Source organism: Podarcis liolepis (assembly GCF_965112155.1).
Source record: "Podarcis liolepis genome assembly, chromosome: 9".
In the NCBI taxonomy this organism is placed as follows: domain Eukaryota; kingdom Metazoa; phylum Chordata; class Lepidosauria; order Squamata; family Lacertidae; genus Podarcis; species Podarcis liolepis.
In genome coordinates, this window is record NC_139564.1 from 45,228,806 (window position 1) to 45,249,552 (window position 20,747).

At 42.7% G+C, this 20,747-nt stretch overlaps 2 protein-coding genes across 20 annotated transcripts in view; both read right to left on the reverse strand.

Annotated features, from left to right (window-relative positions):
- Positions 1-3,151, reverse strand: part of SH3RF1 (SH3 domain containing ring finger 1) — a 46,985-nt gene extending 43,834 nt beyond the window's left edge. Inside the window, exon 1 of one of the 4 annotated variants that reach the window (XM_083520275.1) lies at positions 2,620-3,151. The gene's annotated coding sequence lies outside the window, so the exon portion shown is untranslated. The other 3 variants (XM_083520273.1, XM_083520276.1, XM_083520274.1) reach the window with 3 other exon arrangements.
- Positions 3,152-13,717: 10,566 nt separating this feature from the next.
- The window catches only part of NEK1 (NIMA related kinase 1), a 42,946-nt gene continuing 35,916 nt past the window's right edge, over positions 13,718-20,747 (reverse strand). For all 16 annotated transcript variants that reach the window (XM_083520238.1, XM_083520248.1, XM_083520242.1 and 13 more), the window contains 4 exons: positions 19,226-19,425; positions 17,950-18,083; positions 16,876-17,008; positions 13,718-15,061 (listed from right to left, as the gene is read on the reverse strand). In XM_083520238.1, the coding sequence (XP_083376364.1) occupies positions 15,048-15,061; positions 16,876-17,008; positions 17,950-18,083; positions 19,226-19,425 (481 nt within the window). In that variant the 3' untranslated portion in view covers positions 13,718-15,047. The remainder of the gene's footprint in view (positions 15,062-16,875; positions 17,009-17,949; positions 18,084-19,225; positions 19,426-20,747) is intronic.

Here is a 20,747-nt window from a genome sequence, read left to right on the forward strand (position 1 = left end):
GATCAAATATATACACGAAACCTATAGATACATTAAAAACTGCATAGCTTTAACTTTAGCACTGGTTGTAATCTAACTTAATTAGGAGATATGTCTTTGAAGTAAATACCTTGATAACCAAAGTTTAGAACAAAAACAAAAAGGGTCCAATTATTATTATTTTTTATAAATGTTACTATCAGATCACAATTATATGTTAAAATCCAAATGTCACAGTAAAAAGACACAAAGGACAGGGCCAGAAAATGGTGCAACTAGTTCACATGTCCTTAAGTTTCTAAGGCTTGTGTTTCACAAATTGAACCCCACCCCCAGCAAATCACTCTTGAAAACTAGGGAACTTTTAAAAACAGATTGCAGTATGGTTGAGTGTCTGGTACTATATTCAAAATCAAAAGTCTCATTGGGTGCATCTAAAGTAGCTCTTTGGATCACAGCCAGCAGGATCTTTTAAGATCTCAAGTTCTTGAAAACACCCATTGTCATCAAACTTTGAAACTGCTTAGGAAAAGAAAGGGGGAATAACTACATCAAATGGAATGCTGCATGTATTTGTCAGCCATACATTGGCCATGCATCCAACTACAGCAGCTATCAAAAATCCAACAAGAAGAGCAGACTAAGTACTGTATTTAAATAATTTAGTTTTTGCAGCAGTCTGGTGAAAAATGAAGAAGAAAATTATTCTCATAAGCAAGACTACCCTTTTAAGAAACAAACAATTAATGACTATTACACTGGCTTATTATTACATAAGCATTTTCATAGGTAGAGATTTGGGAATAAGCATGCTTAAGACGATTTGAGTGAACAGCAAGTAGCAGGAAGCTACTAATATAGGATAATTGTAAGGCATAGCAAACAGACAGAAATCAAGAAGACGCCTACTAGGAGGTTTGATTATGAACGTGAGACTTCCTTAAAAGTTCACTTCAGGGGCAGATTAAAAAGACACGAGGAGAAAGCCCAAACAGCTTGTTCCCAAGGCGCACAAGGAAAAGGATTTTGTAAGGCAGAAAGAAATAATAACCAAGCCGAACTTGACAGACAGAGCGCCTTCCTTTTGAGATCCGGAGAGCTGTAAATTAAACATTATGGCTTCCAGTACGTGCATAGGATACGTTATAGGAGACGCAACACCTCGACACACAAGGCAGGCGGAGAAGCCCATCTACAAACACACAAACGCAAAAAAAAGGGGAAAAAAGAGGTGGGGGAAGTGAGTAAAGGCTCTCGCTGGTCTTGGGAAAACATGCATTAAAAACACACACAAGGCACCGGCTTCCCATAACCATAACCGGGAGACCGCTGGAGGGCGAGTGCGGTCTCTATGGAGATTTAACTGGCGGCGGTGTCTCGTTACCAAAGGTGGACAAACAGCGGACTCGCACACAGCCCTCTCCTCACAAGAGAGAGAAGGCGCGGAGGGAGGGAAGGAGGGAAGGCTCCGTCTCCCGAGAACGTCTTAACCCGGCCCCCCAGGCCCCGGGAAGGCAGCCGGGGACAAGGGGCGCTCCCTCCCCTTCCCACCCACCCCCGTTAAACTCACCATCTCCGCGGTGGCCGTTGGAGAGAGAGGAGGGAGAGAAAGCAAAGGAGCCCGCCCGCCTTCCTCCCGCCCCCCCTTCCCCCTCAGCCTTCGCTTTCGCGCCTCTTTGTTCCCGTGAGGAGAAGCCGCCGCGTTCCGTCTCTCTCCCTCTCTCAGCCTCGCAACGCGGCACAGCTCTTTTCTACGCTTCTCCTCCTCCTCTTTTTCGCCGCCTCCCCGCCCCGAAAGGGGTCTGACGCGAGAAGCCGCCCCGCCTTGAGGAAGGAGCCAAGCCTCCGAGGTGGGGAGCGAGGAGCCTCTGGGCGCGCAAGCAAAGCGAGGGAAACCGCCTGCCTCCCTGGGCGGGCGGAGCTCCGGGTGCGTGTCTGCCCCGCTCCCTCCCCGTCTCCCTGAGGGGAATTGTGTGGGGGAGAGAGAGAGAGAGCAGCCCTTCTGAGGAGCTCCCTCCCTCCCTCGCCAACCGCCGCTCCCTCCCCGCGGAACATCCCCGCTCCCGCCCGCCCATAAGGAGCCCTCTCTCTCCCGCCTCATGCCTGCCTGGATCCAGCCCCAGCCGCCCGCCCACTCTTTTCCCTCAGGCAACCCTCTCTCTCTCCCGCCAACCTCCGCAGAGTCCCTTCAGGGGACAATCTCAACCCGCCGCCGCCGCCTCCTTTTTTGGCTGCTTCACCCTCCACGCCGCAGGCAGGGCAAGGAGGTGAACCAGCCGGGCAAGCTGACGCGGGCCGGGCCGGGGAGAGAGGGCTGGAAGTCAACGCCGGCGAAGCGCACACCTCCCTTCCCTCAGACTCTCTCTCACGGTGCTTGGCGGTGGCTGTTGCCCGCCCTTTTCTTTCAGTCAAAAAAGAAAAAGAAAAGGAGAGATACGATTCATTACGAACGAAATAAGGCCGAGGAGGTGGTCATAATAAAGTGGGGTGGAGGAACGTATGCAGCTGTAGCAGGAAAAGTCACTTAAAAATAATAATAAATAAGTGCAGCGAAAGGACCATTGGTCCCATCCGAGTGGCTCGCAGGAATGGTGACCTTTCTGCCACCCCCAATCCGGGAAATATTTCATAATCTCTGACCATCTCTTCCTGGAATTGCCCATACGGTTCCATACTGCAAAGACTTGACTCCAGGGCAGGAATGGTTCTGCTCTGGTTATCTCAGCCCATCATCTACTGCTGCGTCAAGCAAGGACTTGCACGTCTGAACGAAAGCAATTGAAGATTTAGCACTGCAGCCAGAACTCACCCGCCCCCGCCCCCCCCCAGCCAGGACACTGCTTTGACTTGAAAGCAGCTCAGGATTTAGGGTAGTGCGGATGCCCCCCCCCCGCACAGGGTGCCATGCTCTGAGTGGGGTGCAAAATGGAGAAGATCCGTTTGGGGTGCCAGATTTTGGCTTCGCGCAGGGCACCGTATTATGATAGATTACCAAAGTCCGCCCTTGGTGAAAGGCACCAAGGGATGAGATATGGGTAAATGCTTTCAGGTGTAGATCTGCCTTGAGGTTAGGGGTGGTAGAGGGGCCTTGCCTAAGGTCAGCTAAGTGTGACTGAGCTCCCCCCCCATCAAGTTAAAAAAGGCTGTTGTAGTCAAAGTTAAGTGATACAAAGGAGAGAAACAGCCCATTTTCTAGGACCAGGGGTGCCAATGCAGACCCCAGGTAAGCCCTGCTCCACATAATTGACCACACACCATTTGAATGGCAGTGTCCATCAACTTTGGGGGGACAGCCCCCTCAAATATTTTATTGGGGGGTCCAAAGGGATCTTGGCCCCTAGGAGTGGGCTCCTATATCCAGGATCCAGGAACCAACTGGGCTAACTTGCTTCCTGTGTCTTAGGAGCAGAGCTTTGCTGTACAGGAAGGAAGGAAGCCGTGGGCTTACATGTGCAAAGCAGACTGCTCAGTTCAGATCTTTTCCTCCCAATATGTGGAGTGGGGTGGTCTGATCAATGGAGATGCAGTGAGAGGTGAGCACAGCCCAACTCTTCACGCACAATTCTAATTATTTGAGTCTTCCAATGGCTGCATAGGGCATAGTGTTTCTACCATTCTCCAGTATTCATTATTTCATCTCATTAATTCATAAATTGTACCAAACATAATGTTTCAGTATGGTGATTTGAAGTACACTCACAAAACACCATACTCATTCATATAAGTCCCAAAAAGAGTTTGATGATAGAATATTAACAACTGAATCACATATGTGTTTACTAAGAAATGAGCCCTACTGATTTGGTGTGATGTCCTAGCACAGCAATTAACCAGTGAGGTTCCAGATTCAATCTCTAACACCTTGTTAAATAGATCTTGGGTAATAAGGGAGTTAATAGAATGCACTGATTGAGTATTTTTATTATGTAGTGGAATGTAGGCTATTGTAATGATGTAATAAAGATGTAAGCTATTGTTTGCTGGGGGTAATGTGTTATTTGAAACTTAACTGCTTCATTTTAAAGTACAGTATAAAGTAGAGATACCTTGTAACAATGTTGTGATATTAAGTTGTGATATTTTTCTTTTTCTTCTGTGTGATATATAAATAGGAAACAGTACTGAGCTACATGGACCAATAGTTCATATGTTGTCAATGATTTTGATTTAAGAAGTCATGGGTAAAGAGCAGATTTGGTTCTGGAAACAAGGTTTGCTAGGCAGAAGGCCTTCAATACAGATTTCTCATGAATTACACCTATTCCATGTGCAAAACTCCTAAATTCACATACAAACTAATGGGGTCTGAACTGCTGGTGACTGATGAGGAAATAAATCTTGGAGTCATTGTGGACAGCTCAATTAAGACATAGACTAAGTGTGTCAGGCTGTTGTCAAAGACTAACATGCAGTAGTAACAACTAGGAAAAGGTAAAAAAACAAACCTGCCAATTTTGTAATTGCTTTATACAAGTCTATGATGTGACCACACCTGGTATACTGCATACATGGAAAGGCACAGCAAAGGTCAACAAAAAGGATCAAAAAGTTGGAGCAACTCCCCTATGAGGAAAGTTTACAATGTTTGGGATGTTTCAATGGGAAAAAGGGGATTAAAGGAGCATGTGGTAGAAGTGTAGAATTTGTATAGTGTGGATAGAAAGAGGTTTTTCCCTACTACCGTATTACTAGAACTCATATAGTCGAAGATTCAGTCAAACAATAGGAATTGCTCTTCAAAACTGAAATTATCTACCACACTATTGTTGTAATAGGTATTAGCTTAAATCTCTCTAAGGGATTAGACAATTCATGGAAGATAAGGAAATCAATGGCTTCTAGTCATGATGGCCATTTCCTGTCTCTAGGATCAGAAGCAACATGATTCTAAATATTTGCCCTTGGGGAACAACAGTGGCAGAGAGCTGTTGCATTCATGGTCTACTTGTGAGCTCCCAATAGGCATCTGGTGAGCTTCTGTGGAAATAGCACACTGCAGACCTTGGGTCTGATCCAACAGGGTTATTCTTTTAAGTTTTGAGAGGTTCAGAGCAGGTAGCATCTGGTGTGGGGAGCTAGAGCTGTGGCGCTTTACACTAGTGTTGCTGTAGATTAAGTGGCTGTGATGGGCCAGGATGGGGATAAGATTGGGGTTGAGCAGATGCATCAAACTTGACATGAGCCAACAGTGTGACGCGGCAGCTAAAAAAGCCAATGCAATTCTGGGCTGCATCAATAGGAGTATAGCATCTAGATCAAGGGAAGTAATAGTGCCACTGTATTCTGCTCTGGTCAGACCTCACCTGAGTACTGTGTCCAGTTCTGGGCACCACAATTCAAGAAGGACACTGACAAACTGGAACATGTCCAGAGGAGGGCAACCAAAATGGTCAAAGGCCTGGAAACGATGCCTTATGAGGAACGGCTAAGGGAGCTGGGCATGTTTAGCCTGGAGAAGAGGAGGTTAAGGGGTGATATGATAGCCATGTTCAAATATATAAAAGGATGTCACATAGAGGAGGGAGAAAGGTTGTTTTCTGCTGCTCCAGAGAAGCGGACACGGAGCAATGGATCCAAACTACAAGAAAGAAGATTCCACCTAAACATTAGGAAGAACTTCCTGACAGTAAGAGCTGTTGGACAGTGGAATTTGCTGCCAAGGAGTGTGGTGGAGTCTCCTACTTTGGAGGTCTTTAAGCAGAGGCTTGACAACCATATGCCAGGAGTGCTCTGATGGTGTTTCCTGCTTGGCAGGGGGTTGGACTCGATGGCCCTTGTGGTCTCTTCTAACTCTATGATTCTATGATCAGCAGGGGGATTTAGTTGGTTCTGGCAGAGCATCTATGAAGCCATAATCTGTTGCCCCCACACCAGCCCTGCAGAGATCAGCTGTAGCAACACCAGTGTTGGGAGAGCAGCTCCACAGTTCTGCCCCACTACGGGTTTAGAGAATTGAGCACAACATTGTGAGTGATTCATGGGGTGCCAAGTAGTATTTTTTCATGTCAATCTCTGCAGCTCACTAAGATCTGGCTCATCAAGGGCAAAACCTGGAAACACTGAGGTAAGAAGAAAAGAAACATTAATCCCTGACCCTGTTTTATTGAACAAACCCCCAATGCAGCAAGTAAAATACGTAGTTGGCAACCCTAGCCCTGTCTGTTCATGATTAAATTATAAAGGACAGAATTGTATGTAATTCTTTTAAGTAAAAGGCAATGAATGTGAAGAAGGGTTTTCCAGATGCAGCGGTAGACTTGATAATATCATGCCCTGAGCGAGGACAAAATGTGGTCCCCCCCCCCCGCATATTTATTATTTTCACAATAATTCCTTTTGGCACCATTGCTCTCTTTTTTTGCACACCCTCGGCTTGGAGCCCTGTGAGGGGGAACCACTTGCACCGCCCTAGATGAGGTGCTGATGGAGCCCCCAAATCAAAGGAAGGAGCAAAAGGCTGTGTTATTGCCCCCTCCCTCCCCCCGCCTTTATATGTTCTCTCTTTTTCTCATCCCCCTCCAGGCTGGACAAACAGTGCTTAGCTCTAGAAGAAGTCCTAAAATCATATATAAGAGTACAAAATCTTGTAAACATGGGAAAGTTATTTACTACTCAGGGGAAGGGGTGTGTAACACAGTCCCTCATTTTGGCAGGGGCCAATTTCACCAGCCCCTTGGTACGCCTCTGTCCAGATGAAAGTAACATACTCCAAAATAAACACTTTAAGCACAAAATAGCTAAGACTGCAATCTTTTATAGAGTTAGGCATGTCTAAACCCACTGAATTCAATTGGCTTAGGCATGCTGTACTCTGCATAGGTTCAGACTGTATTTTGTCCCACTCTCCAAGTGTTTAAGTACTAAACTGAATTTGCATCCATTGCTCAAATCTTGTAATGAGATCTAGGATCTTAATCCTCCTAGGATTTCTTGTCAAGGAAATTACAAGGCTCTGTATAATGTTATTATGTAGTTGCAAAGAGAGTTATATAAAAGGGAAACTCTTCCAAATAAAGTATTATGAACTGATGCATAGCAAATATGATCATGTGAGTTTCTGGCAGCTCGGATGAACAGGAATGCCAACTTTTTTTAAAAAAAAAAAGATACCTAAACAAAACGACTTCTTACTAAAGACAAGGATGGGCATCTGTATACAGATATTAGTCAAAAAGGAAATGTAAAGTTTTAGGCCTTTCAGAGGCTTGTAAAGCTAGAGAGCTTGTAAAGAAATCTGGCAACACTCAATTTACTGAACATCTGCAGTAATATTAACATCACTAAAAAAAAAAAAAAAAAAAAAAAAGCCCAGAAAAGCACGAGATATCAAAACATTGATAACAACACAGTTCCTATGTGGAAGTGAGGAACTGCAACAGATGATGCTGAATATACAAAATAGTGTGGGAAAGAGCACCAAAGTGATAACAGAGCTAATTAATTCCTCTCTAGTAATAACATAATAAACATCTGTGAGGTTCTAATAGGAATTCACTTGACTAATATAATTCATTTACGGTATGTCACAACACCAATAGTTTGTGCGTGGAATAAAAATATGGGAAACCGACTTATACGAAGCTCTCTATGCTGATTGGCAGTGGCTCTTCAGTTCTTAATTGTATGCAGATTAAATACCATGTTCCTAACATTTAAATTGGTGGCAAGAAACCAATTACAGAGCTTTATACCTATGACTTCTCTTTCACTGTAATATGAGAGAGAGTATAATTATTAGCTCTTCTAAATAAATGCCTGTTCCATTAATATTTTCTTGGAGTGAGAATTCCAACACATGGGGATTGTCTCCTGCTCAATACAGTTTTCCTGCTACTTTCAATGCTGACAGACAAGCCATGCACTTTCCTCTTTGTGCTTATGAATCAGTTCCCTACATTGAAACTGAGATATAGGGTAAGTTGTGATAAACTAAGATGTGTGCACACATGAATCTTTGGGTTCAGTGAAAAAAATTATTCTACCTCTTCCCATTTTACTGGGTTTCCATTATATAATCCTTGAAACTGAACAACAGAGATTCTTTATTTAACCTCTGCTCTCCAGGAGCTAGTCCTTTCCTCCAGTTATTTCAATTGTTCTTTGAACCTGTTCCAAATTGAAGTCATTCTTCCATGAACAAGGAATGGTGGACATAGTTCAACAAATGGTGATTTATCAGATCTTGAACAAGGGTAATTTATCCTTCCCATTCCCTGCTCAGTATACTATAGTTTATTTATCAGTTAACTTTGTCTTCTTTGCTGCTGTGTCCTGTTAGTGGATTATAGTCACCTCATGTTATAACAAGATCCTCAGAAGTCATCAAACCTCTTTCATACCCCAGTGATGTCATGTTATTATTGGCCGATTAGGATTACTGTATTATTTGGTGAACCCATCATTAACTGCATTCTACTGAATCTAGAAATCACGGATGTGTTTAGCCTGGAGCCTGAGGCCCAGCGCCGAGGGCCTTCTGGCGGTTCCCTCACTGCAAGAAGTGAGGTTGCAGGAAACCAGGCAGAGGGTCTTCTCGGTAGTGGAGCCCGCCCTGTGAAACGCCCTCCCATCAGATGTCAATAAACAACTATCTGACTTTTAGAAGACATCTGAAGGCGGTCCTCTTTAGGGAAGTTTTTAATGTTTGATGTTTTATAGTGTTTTTAATATTCTGTTGGGAGCTGCCCAGAGTGGCTGGGGAAACCCAGCCAGATGGGTGGGGTATAAATAAATAAGTAAATAATAAACTGTTTGCTTGATATTGTCTGCTTATCATTCAGACTGCATTGCTTTCTTTTTATTCTCTGCAATGGCTTCTTCTTTCTTCTCATCTTCACTTTAAGGTTCCTGGAAATCCCGTCTCCAAGACCAGAAGAACACTCGTTCCCTCAGATCTTTTTCTCTCTAAAGCTCTCTTCCAGGTTCTTCACTCTTATCACACTGACTATTTAGTCAAGACTGATTACCGTCATTTTCTGCACCCTCATACGTCTCCCCTGCTACGGTTTATATCTGGAATGCTCATCCTCTTGTGTCATCCAACTCTTTTCCTCAATTAGGTAGAATTCCCCCATTTAGGTGACTCCTCAAAACCTCTCTCTTACTCATTGTGTTCTCTGACTCACCCTTCTTATTTCCTCCCAGTTCTTCTGTTAACATGCCAAGTCTTTAGTAGGCTATAAGCCTTTGTGTAGGGTCTGTCTTTTAATTTACTGTTACATAGCATCTTGCTAGACTCACGATCAAACCCTTTATACATTGCTATCAATGTTTTAAATGATTGTTAGTTGCCTTTGGGGCTGTTTGATGAAAAATAAACAGCAAATAAATGGGACAAAAGTACAGCTGTTACATAAATACTCAAAGGAGTAACAGAGTAATGAAAGATTCTTGTTTTAGTGAATACCTATGCAATCATAAATGCTCTATCTTTAGAAAAATACTGCTGCAGCAATTCAACCAGCCACACAGCATTGATGTATTGTGCTCGGAATTGTGGCCCTAATTTGGCAGTTTAGTTGTTTTGAAGATAATCCAATCAAAATAATTGCAGAGAGTTTATCTTGGAGGCGAGAGCTGAACTGACACACGCATGTACTAGTATGAAATGTTTTAAATAGTGACTGCCCGTCTCAAAGTTCTCTCTCTCCCCCTGCTGCTGTCTCCCAAACTGCTGAAGGGATACAATCAGATATCAGCTTATGGTATATACATTTGCTCCTCCAGGTGTAATACCTGATCTTCACATCTTTGAATGGCTGGAAGCTGTAATCTGACTTATGGTTTCTCTTCAAACTTAATAACTTTTTATGTCTTCCTAATACACAGATCTCTCTTGATACAGCTGTTGGTTTTACCAGTGGCAATGCTTATGCTGATTTTGCATTGCTTACGCAAGTCCTGGTTAAATCTGGACTGTGCTGCTCTCCACTCCTTTGTCCCCCTGCTGCCATTCATTTAACCTCTGAGTATTTTTATTGCCTTTGTAGCCTATTCAATGACATTTGCATAATTTGCTTGTATCACTTATTCTTCTCATACAAGACAATTCATTTGCAAACATGGATGATAACAGTCACATGCACACTATCTGTTGAAGAACTGCTGCATTGTTGTACATTTCCCCACACACTACAATAAAAAAGAGGACTATTAACACAATGCTGGCCCTGCAAGTCAGTGTTGCTATCTGTACAAGAATGGATACTTATAGGTGCCACCTGAGACTGTGGTTCCAGGCAGTTTGGTTTCACTGAGTGCTTCCAGACTTGCATACAGATCTGATGTTTCTATGCATACATTTGGCGCCTTTGCTTCCTCAGATGCCTGGTCTCTTCCTAATCCCTGCATCATAATATTCACTACCATGCTGCCACTTACTGTCCACTGGGTGGAGCTTCATGAAATGCATCTGGGTCCTCCTGTCAATCACTTCTCCTTTGCTCTCGACTACCATTTTCATTCTGTGCATACGCACCTTAAAAAAAATATCCGTGATTCCAATAGGAAACACTACGGTCCTTATGCAGCCAGCTGTGATATTTCACTGTAGGCAAAATGAAGTTTGTGCTTTTTGGAGAAGAGTAGGGAGGCATATCCATCACACACGCGCGCAAATTCTAAGGTCTTGTGCAATGATGATAAAGATGTCTTATGCAAGGCATAATCATCAAGTGATGTATGTATTGCAGTTATTGCAACCTCACAGTTAATCCTCCACCTTTACTGCGTGGAGCCCTTGAGAGAATATCTTATCAGATCTGGACATGCCTTCGGCATGTGGCAATCAATGGAAACAGGTCTATTTCTTTTCATATTGGGGGCTGCCAGAAACAAAATGGCTAGGTTGTGCTTAGATGACGAGCAAGCAGGATGAGGGGTGTGGCAACAGACCACCCACTGAAATGACACCACAGAAATAATAGACCACCCAGCAGGAGGGGGGGGGGGAACAGGGAAAAAATTATAACCAAGCTACCATGCCAGCAGTGACTGCACTGGATTTTCTGCAGTAAGGAGAAATCCAAAAGACATGCAAACAAAAGTATGATCTGGCTTTTTGATGACAACCTATATCACGTGGAAGCTGTGAACAAATATGCAGACATGAAGAGCATTGATTCCACATCCAATCCCCATCAGGAACCACCCATTATGTAGTCGTACCTTGGATCCTGAATGCCTTGCAAGTCGAACATTTTGGCTCTTGAACACCACAAACCTGGAAGTGGGTGTGAAAAACATTCTTTTGAACCCAAACGTCTGACATGGCTTCTGCAGCTTCCAACTGAGTGCAGGAAGTTCCTGCAGCCAACTGGAAGCCACGCCTTGGTTGTGGAACATTTTCGCAAGTCGAACTGATTTCCAGAATGGATTGTGTTCGGCAACCAAGGTACAACTGTAATACGTTCCTTCCTCTAGGGCAGGGGTCAGCAAGGTTTATCTTGCCTGGGCTAGATTGGTCCCACGGAGATCCCTCTGTGGGCCGGTGTGTGTGTGTACACACAATTTTCAATACCACGGAAGCGAGTCCCTGTAGCGCGTGAACATGCAGCTCATAGACCGGTCAAACGACCTCTGCGGGCCGCTTCCGGCCCATGGCCCGTAGGTTGCTGACCCCTGCTCTAGGGACCTGAAAGACCCTGTAGCTTCCCTTCCCTTAAGTGACATCTGCCTCTGCAATGGGTCGTGAGATTTCTTATTCAAAATCAGTCTATTCCTTTTCAGATGGCCCTGAACAGGTCCCGTGTTACATGCATATTATGAGACATAGTTGGATTCCGGCACTCACCTTGTCACAAATGCTTGTGGCCAGTGCCGTTTTCAATAACAAAGAGAAAGCTATGGTTTCCCTTAGCTGGGTGGCTCCACAAACATAAAGGCACGACAATTTCAGGTGTATTATTATTTACATTAGGAAAACTTTGGTTGTTTCGCAGAGAATGATGAATATAACGTACACATTTTCTTCCAGAAGCAGAATAATCACAGAATATCCTGAATGAAAGCCTCAGGACCCCTTCATCATCTTTAGAATACAAATTGTTATTCCTGGCATAGTGCTACCAGGGGACTTGCACACACAAAAATCCCTACCCAAAGCAGAAATCTGCTAACTGCTTAATGTATTTCTCTACCATATGTTGTTGAACACACTCCTGGACAGAGTAAATTAAAATGGACACAACCTATTGGCTTCAGTTTGCTGCTCTACTAGCATGTGGAACGGACCATGAAACGACAATTGATAGCATCAAGTCAATTTCATTTTGCTTTCTGCTACACAGAGTGAGACTGGCAGAAGTAATGTTAATCTTGTTCTTTGCAGGTCATCCCCAGTATTGCTAGCTCTTCAAAGCACAATAAAAGAACTGGGAAACATTTAAAATTTGAAGTAATTTTTAGTTACTTAAAATAGAGTAATAGAATTGTTATGATTCTTTCTGAATATATGTTATCAGTTTTACAAGTTTAGCATTGTCATTGTCTCAGGAATTAATAAATACACTAAAGAATATTATTATAGCCAATATTGCTGGTGGATGTCTACCCGTTTCCTTAAATTCTGATTCTGAAGTGTTTTGTGATAGAGAATATAGACTTACTCTTTGTTCCCAAATTTTGGAACTATAATATCCAGATTTTGGTAACAGATTGAAAAGTTGACGACTTACAATGCCAACAAGCACACAGGGAAGCAGAAATTAATTTGGGAGTGATGAGAAACCTAAATGCAACAGTCTCGTGGCACCTTAGAGACTTAGTAAACTGAGAAAAGCAGGAAGTAAAGGATTTTGAGGGAACATAGCAGGGTAGATAGAGGGAACAGGAGATGATGTTCCATTGTGTGCATGGAAGACCCTTATAGCAGCAGAGCTGCAGCATTGGATACGGTCCCAAGTTTCACCACCTAGCCCTCTTTCGCATCTTCTTAACCAGTAGGACAAACATTTTCCCAGTGTTTCCAACCTTTTCTTCATTAGCATCATTTGACATCGGAATAGCACCTTCTGTGCTGGCTAGTAACTCTTTCCCTTTCTGAGACTTGGGCCAAATGAGGTACCAGCCATCTGTGCAGAAGTGGAAAGGAAAATGTAACACCCAGGGATGCTTGACTGGTGACGACACTGCCATCTTGTTGGCGTCACACAAAGAGACTTCTCTCCTGGGCATTTTGAATGCTAAATTATTTTCTTTACAACGAGATAGTGGTATCCCTCTTGCATCCACTTTGGGGCCATCTGTGTCTTTTGTTAGGGCAACTGCTACTTGTGAAATTGGGCTTCTGGTTTCTCCTTTTCTCTCTGTGCCTCCAAAAGTCTAGAGCGCCTGAAGCAGATTTTTGGAGGAACACAATGAGCTGCATGATGAGGGAGAGGAAAGAGAAGCCCTGCTGCATAAATGGATATCTGTTAGCACCATGTTGTATCCCATTCTTAGTCTGCGGCCTTTATTTTACATGCAAAGGAAAAGACAACGGAGTATTGTATTTCTATATAATACCACTGCTTCCCCTGTGTCTTTGAGATAAAAAGGTAGACTATAAATAATAGATATTCTATGGCTATCACTGACCACTAGAAGGATAGAGAATAGGATTTAAAAAGGGTACATCTAAACGCAGTCACAAATATAGGGCTGAATTTTCAAACGCAGTCTAGGATTATAACAAAATATAAATAGTATTTTTATTTTCTTCCGTTTTTCCTCAAGAAAGAAATCAAAAGAGAAATCCACATAATCATACAAAAAGGTCAAGCATTTATTTAATGTGGTTAGAAATAAAACAACTTTTAAACGTAGTGTTAGAATCACGGTGAGTTTACATACATACATTCCGCCTGGCATTGAACCCAGGGGACATAGAGCTACTTTTTCAACAGAAAAACTAGCTGTTAAGCATTACAGCTGATTCAGCTCACTCGCTGATATTACCTGTTGCACACTGAAAATATTTTAAGTCATCATCTCACAGGAATTTGTTTTGTCCCCCATAAAGCGCCCCTTCCTCCATGGGAGAGAGGGAGGGAGGAAAGAAGCGAGAAAGAACAAACACATCACGTAAAATTTAACTTGTTTCCTCTGGAAGATCCGGATGCAAGATACATAGCTTTGCAAAACACCACCAGCAAAACATTTGTAGCAACTTTCATCTCAGCCACTGCTAGGATGGTCCTAATTACAGACCAAAAATGAGTAGCAGGCATAGTCCAGTACACAGTACTACAGAGAAAAAAACCCCATCATATTGGAGCTGCTTTTATTTATAGGAGAAAATTGCAGAATCTCCCTCCAGCTCCAAACTTGCTCCTTAAGCCACTTGACAGAAATAAAATGGAGTCTTAAAAAATGACACACTATTTGCTTTGATTGGGGGAAAATAATAAACTGACCCTGATAAAAATACTGCTATTTCCAAAGAGTATTCATTCCCCCCCCTCTATATATATATACACACACACACACATACTCACCCACAAACACATTAGGTGAAATACTCAATACCCTGATCTTAAACCACTTCATATAGAAATGCATCATTTTCAATGAGGCTCACTTTCATATTATGTGTGTTTAAGACCCAAGGGGCCATTACAGAGAAATTATAAACTCTTGAACAGAAAGTGAAGTCTCTGAAAATTTCATCAGTACCAAACAGGATTCCCCCCCCCCCCAAATGGTGGGCATGAGCTTTAAAAGGTCGTGGTTTGAACTGTACTTTTTAACAGCTTAGATTTAAACAAACAGTATCGCCTAATACAACATAGGCTTATTCACACATGATAATCTCTCAAACACTAAATTGTTTCTGAGTCAGCCTTTCTATTCTTTGCTACTCGTTTTAAATGAAATGTAGCCTTTTCAGTTATCTGTTGAAGGAATGAAGCTATATGTCAAAAGAAATCTATAAACAGCCTTTCAGGGAAGTGTCATGTTTTTTCCGTCTCCGTGCAATCAACAAGATTATAAGCCTGCCCCACTAAAATATTATTTTTTCATTGTGTCTCATTATTCTACTCAACAAAATCCACACACCTACATGCAGCTGAGAATGTCACCAGGGCGTTTTACTCATCATTGTCTGCAAAGAAAGAAAAATTTAAAATGTTTAGTATAGTGAGGAAAACAGTTTACCAAACGCATCTACTTTTAAAAGACCTCATATTCAAGCTAAGAAAAAAAAATGCAGGCCAGAAAATGATGACTGACAGTGATGTTTGAATACTGCATGTTCAACAAACTCCACCTCCCATTTGTGCATTTTACTTGAAGGCTGCTCAGTTTAACCTTATAAGCTACTGTGACTGATGTGTTTTTCTAAAGTTAAAGCTGCAAAGATTTCAAACTCTGCATATGGGAAAAGAAAGTACCGTATTTTTCGCTCTGTAAGACACACTTTTTCCCTCCTAAAAAGCAAGGGGGGATGTGTGTGTGTCTTATGGAGCGAATGCAGCTGCGCAGCGATCCCTCTTGCTGTTCTGACTTCTGTGATAGCCGCGCGAAGCCTCTTCAGAGCAACGGGAGGAACGCTCCCCCTGCCCTGAAGAGGCTTGGTGCGGCTATCCCAGAACAGCAAGAGGGATCGCTGCTTTCGCTGCGCAGCAATCCCTTTTGCTGTTCTGACTTCGTTTTGCTGGAGAGGCGCTGCGCAGAGAGGGAGAGCTGCGCAGCACCCCTTCAGCGTAGCGGGAGGAGAAATGGAGCCCCTTCCGTTTCTCCTCCCGCTTTGCTGAAGAGGCGCTGCGCAGATTCAGAATATTTTTTTTCTTGTTTTCCTCCTCTAAAACTAGGTGCATCTTATGGTCAGGTGCGTCTTATAGAGCGAAAAATACGGAAAATATTAGTGATAATGGTGTAGAGTAGATAAAGCATCCTCCACCACCCCCAGGATGAACAGATACCATCTGCCCTGTGAGAAGGAAGAGGAGAGTGAAGGAGGCAAAGACAACATCAGGGTCTACCCCAGTCAGACTGCTCCTCACGATGCCCCATGAAACCACCTGCCCTGTGTGGAAAAGGAAAGTATGAGGGCGACAGGCACAGAAAACATCAAGATCTCCTCTAGTTGGACTGTGTTCCCCGCTCCCCTGAAGGCCATCTTTACATTTTATATTATTTTAGTGTTTTAAAATTGTTGAGTGCCTTGGCAGAAAGGTGGTATAAATGCAACAAATTAAACAAATAAATGTGATCATAGCTAGGAGACTTGTAAGTGGCAGGCTCAGACACTTCCTTCCCTCCTGCAAATTCCTTTCTCCATCTCTCTTTTGAAGTTAACCACGGTTCAGTGCTACTGTTAACATAATCGTGATTTAAAGTAGTTTGAAATTAGTACGAGGAGTGCAAATCCTGGTTAGCATCAACAGCATGCAGACGTAAAAGTGCATCGTGGTTAGCTCCATGATAACCTTCCCTGTCCATTTTTAAACATTTCTGACCTTTCATTCATAGTTAGGTCTGCACTGAACCAGTGTACAGCTACATTTATAAGCAGCCATTCATTTTCTAAACTTTATTACATGAAATAGTCAGATTTCAACAAAAAAGGTAGTTTACAGAAGTACGGCCGTTCTTAGGACAATTGTGAATTTGTTGGCAATATCTCATAAGAATTTGTTCTGTCCATGAAGCTGGTAATGTACACAAACTGTAAATGTATATATTCTATTGGTTTTACGATACAAGTCTGGCAGTAGATGTTAAAAACTGAGGGAAAATGTGTATGCACATGAATAATTATACTTAAAAACAACATTTGTGAGTGGGGAGCCTTGTGTAACTTACCAGTGTATATTAGAATTAGCAATTTCAACAGCAACAAACAAAACAGGAATCTATGGAACAGGTGGCATAGAATGTACTGCGCTGAATGAATACAGTAAACAGATAATTTACCTTCCTGATAAGCACCATCTGCCATTACTAAATGAAGAATTTTGGCATATAGGTATTTGTGTTCATTTCCTAAAATATTATGAACGATCGTTGAGCAAATATCAATGTTCTCATCTTCATCTTCATGTATAGCCTAAGAGAAAAGGAACATAAATGTACTTTCTGAAATGCTGAAAAAATTCAAAATAATCTAGAAAGAAATGCAACTTCTGCTTCTTTTTTACTTGGTGTAATCATCTCTGGAAGCCACAATATGACAACTAATTGTTGGCACCCGCTGTCTCAAGAGACAATGGAGTGTGCCTCTGGGGATGAAGTCAAACTACTGCCTTAGCAGCACCAAAATGACCTCTCTGGGGTACAAGCTTGGGCAGTGTGTATGGAGGTCCTGAGATGCCCAGACAAGACCCCCCCCCTCTCAGCCTCACTGATGTGGTCCAAAGGAAAGCAGAGCAATACGTTTGGCATTAGCTTGGCTGCCGGAACTGCCAGAAGGAGGCATACAAAGTGCCACCCAACCGTTTTTGGGACTCCACTCTGGATTTGTGTAGGGTTTATTCCTTAGGCTTTTCTTGTCCTGAAGATATTCCACAAGGCAACAGAGGCATAGGATCAGAGTTTTCTTCTAGATGGCCTACCTTCCCAGGTTGACAAGCCTCACTTCCCTCTATACCAAGTGCAGAAACTGCCTTCTTGACCATTGGACCCACTATAGGTCTCGTCTTTTCAATCTGCTAGACCTCATCTTTGCATGCAGGGGAAGTCCCTAACGCACCAAGGCTTTGAGACCCACTGGCTACTTTCCCCTAGTTTAGCCAGCCCGCTGAAGCCGTTCCCGGAGTGTGGCCACTGTCTCATGCAGATAGCTTCTAGGAGCCAGAGGTGAGAGCTCAGTGCAAAGTGGGGAACAAAGTTGAACCAATTACCTCATACAGCCTCCTCTAATACCCAATACGCCCTACAACTAACTGACACATAACCAAATTAATTTAGGTTCACACCTTGCAACGATGGACTGTAATTAATAACGACAATTTTCCTTCAGATTCCTTTGTGTAAAATAATCCCACAAACCTTTATTTTGTCATAAACCTCTATGAATTTCTCAAAGCCTATTTCTTGCTCCAGGTTATATCTCAGCTCTTCCAAGTGACTGAACACGCTGTCATACTCTTCACATTCGCTGGCATTATCACCATCACTGTTGTCTATGCAATGGAAACACAGGGAAGCATTTTAATGTTCCACCTGTTTTGTAGTAATTCTTTGCATCAACATAGTAGCAAAGCTAGACAGGGGTGGGGTTGGTCTGCACTGGGTGTATGGGGGGGGGCTCTGTAGGACATTGGTGGGGGGTCTTAGGGCGGCAGGGGGGTCAGTATTGCGGCACAGTGGCTGCTGTGTGTAGGGGGTTGGGGTTCTGGGTGGCAGGGGAGCTTGAGGGCTTCATAGTGCTTGATGGACGGGTGCTGCAGGGGGGCAGAACCACTTCCCATCCCTGGCGGCCAGCTGCCCTAAAAAAATGTCATCAACTTTGATTTCCTAATCAGACCAATGTATATCCACCCCACATGAACTAAGCTAGGGAACATTCCATTAGTGAATACTTCCTTCACCCCATCCAGAGAAGTTTCAGTACTTACTATGAGCATACTTTCTCTGGAAGGCCGAATGAGGCAAAATTATAGAATAAATAAAACTTCAGAAAGACTTATCACATTCACGACATACATAGAATATTTAAGAAAGAGCCTATAAAAGATGTGCATTCTCATATACTTTGCACAAAAGCAGCGATCCTGTCTTCTTGTGGTATTCAGGAGGGAATTGTACAAAGGCACCCCCTCTCTGTAGATCAATGCATTGCATGTGTACAAACTTGGGAAACACAATTTTGAGGGACACTGGGGAGTCAGCAAGCCCTGTAGATGTAGGACTGAACTACACAGATCTTTGGTTTGATCTAGCATAGTAATGTGCTTCATGTACTGCAATCTGAAGGCAGTACAATATATGTTTTGCTCTTTTGAATGTTCATTTTGCAGTTAACTATGCTAACGGTAGTGCTGTCTCAAATTAGATATTTGTTCAGTTAATGCTGAACAGACCTTGTATCTAACTTATTAGACTGATACAACAGGAGGACTAACTTAGGAGATACACCACCAACAAAATGTGTATCATTTCTATAACTTATTTTAGGAGTTTGCCTTTTCAAGTTGTAGGAATTCTTTGCAGCAAGTCAGGGTCATCAGTGAGTTTATCTCCAAGTTTGAGACACACACGGACCAAAACCGTTTAGAGTTATGATTCTGTAAGAACAAACCATTCAACTGGAATGAAGATATACCTGAATGCCATTCTTCATTAAGCACACTTTCGCTGCTGATATTGTTGTCAACCTCATCCCCTTCTGTACCATTTGCTAGGCATTCAGCTTTTAACGTTGCTTCTTCCTCTTCACTGAATTCATCACTGGGCTCCTCTCTAAGTAATTGCTCCATTGAAGCCTGAAGCTCCTGCAAATCTGGATCTGCCTCCCCAAACATACTGCAATGCAAAATGTTTGCATACCATTACTTCATTCCAGGAGAAGTAGGTCTTAAACAGGGTTAGGGTTAAGGTTTTTGTGTGAAGGGCTGAGCCATGAACTACCTCTTACTTTGTGGCTGCAGCAGCAAAAACACTTCTCTATAGATTGCTGTTGTGCTGTATGGGTAACATCCTTATGGAAAGTATAGTGGAAAGTACCAAAGCACAGAAAATATTTATAAATTGCCACCATACCATAAGAGTCTAGAGTAAACAGCAGTTACACTACTAAAGGTTAACATATGAATTAGCCCTTAAATGTATTGAAATGAATATGATTTTTGTTTGTGTGTAAATAACTAAATGCCATTTATGCCATTGGACCTTTGCCTTCTAACTTTCTGTGTGAGGTTATATTGCTTAAAGACAGTAGATGAAGCATTCAGCTTTTAACTTGATTTTTAGCCTGTCACGATGGGGAATGAAGAAATATCAGGTCTGGAAAAGAAGGTCTCTGTTGTACCATCTTTAAGCTGTGAATGGAAAGCCATCAAAGTGTCTCAAGATACCAGGGAAGGGGAATTGAAACCCAAATATGGCTCTTTGTCCCACTGCCAAACACATCACATCAGGTAAGGCCTTGAAAGAGAGTGATGAGGAAGATGGCACTATTGGTAAGAAGTTTGTGGACTACTGCCTGTTCTTAGAGTGGATCTGTGATTAGGATGCTGAGTGGCCAAAGCATGAAAATTTTAATTGCAAAGAAACGCTTACTATAAGTTTGTTTAGCTAACCAATTCAGTATGCAGAAAAATTCTCTCCTCCCAAATAAAATCACTCATGTTTATGAAACCATTAGCTACAGTAGAAAAACACAACTGCTCCCCAGCCCTTGAATCTTAAAGATATAGCAAGATGCATGCTTTGAATACATAGGAACCACTTTAAAAACCAAGGACTATATGAGCAGCTGGGCAACTGAAAAGACTGCCAAGAGAAGACAGGGAATGTTTCAGTGGGGTTTTTTAAAAAGCACATATTGATAAAATCTTGGTCTTTCCACATCTAGCTTTTATAGTGGTATAGTTACTGTTGGATCCAGTGTTTATTTGAGCACATTTGGAACGCAGGGTATTCAGTCAACTGTAGCTGTACACAGGAGACTGAGTGTGGTTTTTCCCATCTACAGCAATGGCTGGTTGTGCCTGGTTCGAGAAGAGTTTCAGCCACACACTTTAGGTATCATCTAGTTCTTGTGCTCCACTAACCAGCAAATGTCAGAGAGCATACATGCTGGATACCAAAATCTTTTCCCCATTTTTGTTTTCTGCACAAGGCCT